Genomic DNA, 9,647 nt, shown 5'->3' on the forward strand with positions numbered 1-9,647 from the left:
AAGAAAGGATCTGCTCATGATCCCAAACATACAAGCTCATCTGTGAAACACGGTGGAGGTGATGTCATGGCTTCTTCTGGGACGGGCTCATTAAGCTTCAGTGATGATGTAACACATGATGGCAGCAGCAAAATGAACTCAGAAGTCTACAGAAACATTTTGTCTGCCAATTTAAAGAAAGATGCAACCAAACTGAGATAATGACCCAAAATGCACTGCAAAGGAGTTCATCAGGGGCAAGAAGTGGAAGGTTTTAGACTGGCCAAGTCAATCTCCAGACTTAAACCCTACAGAGCATTTTACCTGCTAAAGAAGAGACTGAAGGGAGAAACCCCCCAAAACAAACAACATCTGAAAGAGGCTGTGGTGAAAGTCTGGAAAAGCATCACAGAAGAAGAATCAACAGTTTGGTGATGTCAGTGGGTCACAGGCTTCATGCAGTTATTGCAACTAAATATTAAGTCTTATTCACTTTAATCTATTTTAAGTCTATCTGTTCTGTTCCAATACTTTTGCTCACCTAAGAATTTGGTGTTCTGTTACAAATAATGCTATCTGCTAAGTTGTGTATCAGATCCAGATGTAAACACCTGGAAATAAAAGCTCAAATGTTGATCTCTTGTCTCATATTCATCTTTTGATGTCAAACCCAAATGTTTTCAGTCTACAGCAAAAGTAAAGGAACTGGCCTCATTGTTCCGATACTTTTGGAGGGGAGTGTAAAACAGCTCCTCCACCACCGGCAGCTGCACCCACAGTTACCACAGTAATGCAGAGAGTGGATGAAGGGAGAGATCTAAGAAGAAGATATGAACAACAGATAAAAAATGCTCTCCTCAGTGGAGTCCAACCTCAAATCAGTGGCTTCGTAATGAAACACGTGATAAATTATCGTACTGGACGCTTGACTAGTGTTCGAGAACATTGTAAACATGCGGAAAGTCATTTTAAAGATAAGAAAAAGCTTTACTGATGAGGGAGGAGAGACGGTGTACTTTCAGACAAAACGAGGAAGAGGGCGGAGCCGGGGAGGAAGAGCTGGTGGACGAGGAAGAGGGCGTGGACGGCCGCAGGGTGACGGGGACGCCTGTTACATCTGTGGTAGGCAGGGCCACTGGGCACGTAGCTGCAAAGAAAGAAAAGACCGACCTCGAGGGGGGAGGAGGGGGAAATGGTGGTGACTGGACAGCATGACCACACACAGAAACAGAGAGGGCAGGAGAAGACAGTGAAGTACTGAACTTACAACATATTGATTTAATGTTAAATCAGGAAATAAAACCAGAAGTTACTCTAATAATTGGAGGAAGTGAGGTAACTTTTCTCTGTGACACCGGAGCTTCACGATCTGTAGCACATCCTGACGATGTACCAGACATAATGAGATCCTCCGACGTCATCTATGTAAAATCAGCAGATGGAAAAGTTCATAAAGAAGTTTTATCACAAACAACACCGGTGACAGACCCGGAAACAAATAAGCAAACACAGATTAAATTAGTCCTGTCGCACATCTGTCCAGTGAACCTATTGGGAAGAGACTTACTGTCAGAATTAGACGTAGCAGTAGCACCCTGTGATGGTGGGTTAGTTGCACAGCGCAGGGTTAAACGTGCAGAGACATTAGTTTTACAGAGTGTAAAACCACCACAGTACTGGTACAGCCTAGATCTAACAGGTACAGGCCCAAGCTCAGTTACATCTCCTCTAACAGAAAAAGAAAAATCATGTGCTCCTCCAACAGCAGACTTTATAAAACCAGCTGAGTTACATTGCACCATGTATTATAAACACACCACAGGACCAAATCCTGACTATGAGAAACAGTTTTACAAAATGGCTCAAACAAAACTGACCCTGACAAACCTTTATTGGGAGGAAACAGGATTTTGCGGAGCAGCATGTAATCTAACTCCACAAATGAGAAAACTGTATAGTTTCCTCTCAGCCACATGTGTCTGTATCAAAGACAAAAAGAAAACGTTGGTAAGATGTGGGGACATTTGTGACAGAGTGTGAGGAAACCTCAGATTGGGAAGATGTAAGTAAAAATATCTAATACTCCCCCAGTCTGAGAGCATACAGCCAGAAACTGAACTGGGTAACCAATGCCAGACCTAACACACATTTAAATGAATCAACATCAAGAACATGAGAAATATATGTGTTAACAGAAAAAGAAGAACAGCTGTTAAAAGAAGCTCCATCCAAATTATGGACACAAGGGAAGGCAGATGTGGGATTAATTAAAGGGGTAGCACCAGTCTCCATAACATCAAAATCATCATTTAGACCACATCAAAGGCAAAATCCATTAAAGGGGACATATTATGCACAATGCACTTTTCCATGGTTTTCTATCAGTAGTATGTGTCCCCGGCCTGTCTACAAACCCCCCAACATGAGAAAAGTCCATCCTCTCCGTCTTTTGCTTTCTCCACCTTTCAGAAAATGTGTGCTCACACAGGCCAATTGGAGATTTTCCCTTGATGTCGTCATGAAGGGAGAGGACACCTCCCCCCAGGTGGGTGACACTCCCCGAGCTAGGTGTGTGCTCCGCCCTCTGAGTCCGCCTTGCAGCCGCTATCGTTTATTCCCTCGCATCACCGGCTCCGGTAAAACTGTGTCGCAGGTACGAGCGATGCTAGTTGCTCGGTTGTTGACTGTACAAACCAGCACAGAAGTCTTTTTATCCCCTAAGTCTGAGGATCTGAAGACCCAGTGGATTTGTTTTATTTGATTTTTGATGGACACTTTAGGAGTTGTAGCGGGCTAACCATTTCACGTCAGACTGCTTTCTCAACGAGGGCCAGTACAATGCGGGATTATAAAACATGGATCAGCACCGACTGTCCGAGACCCAACTTCAAACTTTGGAGCTGTAAGTTTTACCATTTTATGTTGCTTTACTGTATGTACACACTGTTGCGTGTGTTGTTAGCATGGCAGCTAATGTGGCTAACGTTTAGCCTCGTCCACACAGCCGGGTATAGCCGGGTACAGATTGTATGCAATTCTTCTGCTTGGTATCGCTGTGTGACATTGATTAGCTAACTTGATTAGCCACCCTGCTAACTATATCACACTTGAAATGCGTTTTAGCTGTCTGTAAAGTCAAGCCGGTAAAATTCAGACTAAATAGGCTCTGTAGTGATTAGCATAGGTCTCTGGGCTTGTTTATTAGAGCTGTGAAAGTTAGTATTGAGAGTCATGCCTTATGATGTTCGTTTGAACGTTTATATCATGTTTACAGATACAGTGCCTGTAGAATATCTAGATAAGCGCAGAGTTAAGGGGATATGTCCAAGGGTATATAGTCTGTAATACACATTTTTTGCATCTTGCACATATAATGAGCTATTTGCAGCATTTACAAGCTATTGACAACCCAACTTACACATAATTGAGTGCATTTGTTGTTATCATTTTTGCACTGCTTGCAGCTGTTGCCATAACTACACATTTGAGGAGAGGTTGGTGTAACCTGTTTCCTCTGTTCAGGCCATCACATCAAGTGCATCTATACAGCGTCCTGCAACCTGTGGTTTTGTCACAGAATAAATGCACAGAATTAGGCAATTATAAGGTCTCTCATAAAAACACTGAAAACACTCTGTCCTGGGCTGCCCCCCTAGACTCCATTGAGGAAGTAGGTGACAGGAGGATGTTAGCTAAGCTGACATCCATCATGAACAATAAATCCCACCCTCTGCATGACACTGTAGGGTCTCTGAGTAGCTTCTTCAGCAGCAGACTTTTACATCCTCGCTGTAAGAAGGAGAGATTCCTCAGGTCCTTCATTCCAGCAGCTGTCAGACTCCACAACTCCTGCTCTTCCTGACCATGTGCAAACTGGCACTTTTTCATGTACATATCGTGTGTATTGTGTATATTGTATTTATTAGTGTATTTTTGATGTATATTTCCATAGACGTTTATTCTATAGATGTTTATTTTCTGCTGTGGTAAATGAATTTCCCAGTTGTGGGATTAATAAAGTTAATCTAATCTAATCTAATCTCATATCAGCAAAGATGTGAGGTCACTCTCATATGTTCTGTGTATGAATCCTGTCTGAATCTTGTATTCTTTGAACATTTGCACTGCAAGCTCATGTGTGTAACTTGTTCCCTTGCTGCAAGAATAAATATCCTACTCTTGTGAATTTTCAGACGTTGTTCCTGAGTTTATTTGATAATTTACTTAAGAGTGAGGACAGGAGATGGAGCTGTGCCTAAAACAACATGGCTCTAACTTTATTTCCTGATGAGACCAAACAAACTGCACTTTGTATGAAACAAACAGTTGGACATTAATTAGACAACATACATAAATAATCTGTTTACAAACCACATGTTGTTCCACATCAGATCTGAATTAAACAACACTCAGACACTGTTACATAAATGACACTAATCAGAGTCCAAACAGGAGACAAAGACCCGTCTGATGAGAAATCAGATTGGACGGACGAGAGAAGAAACATTTGTGTTTAAGAAAAAGTTTCTGACCTGATGTCTTATTCAAATATTTATTCAGTTTTAGTTTAGTTTAGTTAGTTTTTATTCCTCCACGCCGGTGACGGTCAGACCGGCAGCCATTTTGTTTTCGGGTTGTCCATCCATTGGTCCGTCTCATTCGCGTGAGCACAATATCTCAGGAACACCTTGAAAGAATTTCTTCATATTTGGTAAAAGCATTCACCTGGACTCAAGGAGGAACTGATTAGATTTTTGGTCAATGGTCAAGGTCAGTGTGACCTCACAAAACACTTTTTAGCCATTACTCAAGACTTCATAGCAATATTTTATATGACTCTGGATATATACATCCTCTGATATATGAAGATATATGATTATAATACATATGAAATACCCACAGTAAAATTTGTATATGTATAAATATTAAAAATATCTATGATTAATTTTTACATGGTAAAACATGTTGCAGCCATGTATTTTAACAATATATATTTAATCTATTAATGCAAGTTTATTAAAATAACATACATGTGAAAAAAACCTATATGTTTATGCATGATTTTATAATTAATTTTAAATTTAATGTCCACCTTCACATTCTCAGACTTTTAGACTCTACTGTTTATAAAAACATATAATGACAGGCTGTGGGATATATTTGTGTAACATGTAAAGTATGTCACCGAATTGCTCCAAAATCTTATAGGTTTTATGTATAGTTTTTTACATGTTTTTATTTAATATGTACATATATTACATATGTGTATATTTTATACAAGTGATGGTCTGACTGTAGCTGTGAGATGTGGTTATGACGTCACAGATTAGATGACAGACTTCACCAGTGAACGTAGCCTTTGGTCACGATATAAACTAATATTTGTTTATTTATTTTTGTAAACGAACAATAAAACAGAAAAGACATTAAAGTATTAACAATTAATATTTAATATGAATGAATGTATATGTATTTGATACATGATTATTACATCATTATTGACTGATCAGTTACTAACGGTCACGTGACTGTGTTTCCCTGCTAACAACATGGCTGCCGAGGATCTGCCTTCTGAATTTGACGTTGTCATTCTGGGCACAGGTAAACCAACTCCTGGCTGTTGTTACGTGCTCTGACCCGGTTCGTGTGTGTGTGTGAACGTGCCTCTGATAACGGCTCGGATCAAAAGGTCCCGGAATCCCGTTTTAAACCGGTACGAACCGGGACACAGGCTGGGGGTAGCCGGGGCGTTAGCTAGCGGCTAACGGCCCATTCATTCTCAGTGACAGTTGTTAGCAGCTAACGCCCCGGCTGCGGTGTTAGCTCCGGGAAAAACATAATTAAAGTGTTACCGGACATCAGTCCGTTAACAAGTTGCTGACATGTTAGCAGCTTGTTAACGGAGCTGTCTCTGCTGCTAACGGTAGCACCGGGAGTTTCATCCTTCATGTTTCTTTGCCGCTCAGAGCTGTGGACTGACACTACTGTTAGCCCGTCGTGCTGCTAACATGCTAATGACAGCTGCCGTCACGTGATGCTAGCATGACACTAGACGTTAGCATCATTTACATTTACTCATTTATCAGACACTTTTATCCAAAGTGACGTAAAAGTGAAGAACATCACTGAAGCTTCAGTTCAGGAGAGATTTAGTATCGGTGTGAAGACGTTTATAGCAAGCTAACTGATGCTAACTGTGTTTATCTGGCTGTCATCATGAATCAGCACAGAGTGTGTGTGTGTGTGTGTGTGTGTGTGTGTGTGTGTGTGTGTGTGTCAGAATCAGCTTTATTGTGTGTTCATGTAAACAATGAATTTAAAGCTGAGCAGAAATATATAAAAGTAAACATATGACTGTTGTGTACACATAAAACATACACACGTAGGAACAACAAACATTGTGTACATATGAGTCAACCTGCAGGAAACAGGTGGAGCCAGGTGTGATAAGTGACTTTATACACGACAGGTGGTCCTGTACAGTGTGTCTACCCGTTCATACAGTATATAAACAGTCTGATGTTGATTACATCAACCAGTGATTTCACAGTGTGAGTTTGTAACTGATGGTTTGTACACACTGGGGGCGGGGCTTGTATGCAGGTTATGTTACAGTCTGGAGGTTGATGGTTGGTTACAACATCAAACTATGACAATATGAACAAGTTTGTTTCAACTTACAGTATATCTTATAAAACATCCCGATATACTGCCCAGTTCCACTCTATAGATTATTGATAACAGACTATAGATTGTTGATGATAGACTGTATTGATTGTTTGTGCAGGTCTTGCTGAGTCGGTGGTAGCAGCAGCCTGTTCCAGAGTCGGACAGAGGGTTCTCCACCTCGACAGGTCAGTCCTGATACTGAAGCTATTATTGATAATTAATAAGTCATAAAGTGATGAGTGTGTGAGTCTCTGATCAATGGAGAGTTTAAAATTCAAGCTAATATGAAAATAAAATAAATGATAACTATACCTGCAGCAGTTTGTGTTTCTGTCAGGCTTTTATTGTGAAAGGTGTCTCTTCAGGATGAAGTGACAGCTTCCTGTGTGTGTTTTCAGGAAGAGTTATTATGCAGCGAACTGGGCCAGCTTCACCTTTAACGGCTTGCTCACCTGGATACAGCAGCACCATGTGAGTACAACGCTGTGCTCTGATTGGCTGATGAGCTCTTCTCCATGTTCCTGCAGAAAAACTACAAATATGGAGGATTTACTGCTGCTGACAGGAAGGAGGATGTGTTGTGGTGTTAAGTGACTCTCTGAGGGTTGATCAGATTATTGATCTGATTATTGATCAGATGGACAGTGTAAATCCATCAGTGATTGTTGTAGTGTGTGTGTCTGTTTGTCTGTGTTTGTAGGAGGAGTCTCAGCCTGAGGAGGTCCAGGATTGGTCGAGCCTGTTGCGGGAAGGGGAGGAGCTAATTTACCTGTCTACCTCTGACTCCGCCTCCATCAGTAACCTGCAAGTGTTTTGTTACAAAAGGTAAACTGTCGAGTCAGCGCAAGAGACATGTATTGTTTATTATTGATGATTGATTGATGTGTTTAGATTCAGTATTTTTTTCTCTCACAGGTAAAAGTTTGAAGGTTTTGAAAGGCTTTTAATGTGAAATGTCTGTGCAGGAAGTGTTGTCATGTGACTGATAGAGATTCAGACTGTTCATCATTTTATCTCTTCATATCTCAGTTTTTGATCCTGTCCTCATGAGTGACCTGCAGGTGTGTTTGTTTCCAGTGAGGAAGATGAGGAGGAGGAAGCTCAGAGTCCCGATCCCCCAAACACCACAGAAGAAGAAACAGCAGCTGATGATGAAGATGCTATTAAAGAAACACCAGAGACAGAAACTGCAGGTTTGATTCTGATCAGTTATCAATAGTAAATATTGATTTGTCACTGAAACACTTCAGTGTCTTAAATCCTGGATCAAGATCCGGATCCACAGGAGGAGAATCAGTTCTTGTTTTTCTTCCAGATTCAAAGGACGAAGAAACGAAAGAGAAACCAGAGGAATCAGCTGATGAAGAGGAGACGGGGCAGGTGAGGAGGGAGGCTCAGTGATTGGATGAGATATTCTGACCAATCAGAGGCTCTATCATTTATTGTTAATTGATTAATAACTGTGCTGTAACAGCTCTGTATGATCGCTAATCAGAACAGATGTTTCGTCCAATCACAGGCTAGTCACTTAGAGGGGGAGGAGCCAAAGGCAGACAAGCCATGCCCTTCTACAGCTCAGAGCCAATCAGAGGCAACCAGGAAGAAGATCAGCTACGCTCAGCTGGTGAAGGAAGGACGCAGGTTCAACATCGACCTCGTCTCCAAGGTAACAGAATAGTTTATCAAAACGTAACCTAGCAACGGCCTATTTGTGTTTCTGTCTCAACATTCTGGCTCCAGCCAATTGTATCGCTCGCTGTGACTGACTGCCATCTCATTGGTTGGTGAAGTTGTTAAATAATTCAAAACCAGTCGACACAGTTTCTGTCAGTTTCCATGACAACCATAACCTTACAATTCTTCTTCTTCTGCTCCAGCTGATGTATTCTCGCGGCTCATTGGTCGATCTGCTCATCAAATCAAACGTCAGTCGCTATGCAGAGTTCAAGAATGTCACCAGGATACTCACCTATCGCCACGGCAACGTGGAACAGGTGTGTACAAACTGTCTGTTTACCTGTCTGTCTCTTTGTGTCAGGTGCCCTTCAGTCAAGCTGATGTGTTACCTGTCTGTCTCTCAGGTGCCCCTCAGTCGAGCTGATGTGTTACCTGTCTGTCTGTTTACCTGTCTGTCTCTCAGGTGCCCTGCAGTCGAGCTGATGTGTTTGCGAGTCGTCAGCTGTCTGTGGTGGAGAAGAGGAAGTTGATGCGTTTCCTCACTTCCTGTTTGGAGGAGACGGAGGAGCAGCAAGGTGAGACATCTCTCCTGTCTACCTGCTGACATCAACCACCTTCTTACCATCAGGGCATTGTGGGTAATGTAGTACTGTATCTACCTCTTCCTACCAGCCTATAACGGTCGGCCATATTTGGAGTACCTGCGTGACCAGCAGCTGGGAGACAACCTGCAGCACTTCCTGCTTCACTCCATTGCCATGGTGACAGAGGACACACCCACAGAGGTGGGGCTTACCTCCACACGTCACTTCCTGCGCTGCCTAGGTCGCTACGGCAACACGCCTTTTCTGTTTCCTGTTTATGGCCTTGGAGAGATACCACAGTGTTTCTGTAGGTAAGAACCTGTCTGTCTGTCTACCTGTCTGTATACCTGTCTTACCTGTCTGTCTGTCAATCGAAATGATACTAATATTGCCTCTACCACTGTCACTACTACTGTTACTAATACCAGTACTACTGCTGTGTACTAAGTACCACATGAATGGATACTAGTAGTAGTAGTAGTAGTATTAGTACGCCTGTGTGCATTACTATTATTACTAGATAGTAGATTTATACCTCAGTGTATTGTCAGCTCTGTCTGACTCCTGTGGTCTTTAAGTTCTCCAGAGACAATCAGCTGGTTGTCATGGTGACGCTGCTGTCTCATTAGAGCAGCATGTGAATATTAATGAGGAGGGTGTCGCCCAGGGCTCAGCTCATTTACATATTAGATGATCTTCAGCGGATATTACTGCTCATCACACAAACATATCAGACAC

General features: G+C 41.9%; 1 protein-coding gene across 1 annotated transcript in view; it reads left to right on the forward strand.

The window, feature by feature from the left end:
* Positions 1-5,497: 5,497 nt before the first annotated feature.
* LOC111649177 (rab proteins geranylgeranyltransferase component A 1-like) overlaps positions 5,498-9,647 on the forward strand; it is a 6,329-nt gene continuing 2,179 nt past the window's right edge. The window contains exons 1-10 of the mRNA XM_023398931.2: positions 5,498-5,580; positions 6,767-6,833; positions 7,047-7,119; positions 7,349-7,473; positions 7,726-7,841; positions 7,964-8,028; positions 8,168-8,314; positions 8,526-8,642; positions 8,789-8,900; positions 8,998-9,220. Coding sequence (XP_023254699.1) covers positions 5,529-5,580; positions 6,767-6,833; positions 7,047-7,119; positions 7,349-7,473; positions 7,726-7,841; positions 7,964-8,028; positions 8,168-8,314; positions 8,526-8,642; positions 8,789-8,900; positions 8,998-9,220 — 1,097 coding nt within the window. The 5' untranslated portion in view covers positions 5,498-5,528. The remainder of the gene's footprint in view (positions 5,581-6,766; positions 6,834-7,046; positions 7,120-7,348; positions 7,474-7,725; positions 7,842-7,963; positions 8,029-8,167; positions 8,315-8,525; positions 8,643-8,788; positions 8,901-8,997; positions 9,221-9,647) is intronic.

The sequence above is a fragment of the Seriola lalandi genome, unplaced genomic scaffold, assembly GCF_002814215.2.
Source record: "Seriola lalandi dorsalis isolate HSWRI2012SDOR001 ecotype SW California unplaced genomic scaffold, Sedor1 jcf7180002050078, whole genome shotgun sequence".
Classification (NCBI taxonomy): Eukaryota; Metazoa; Chordata; class Actinopteri; order Carangiformes; family Carangidae; genus Seriola; species Seriola lalandi.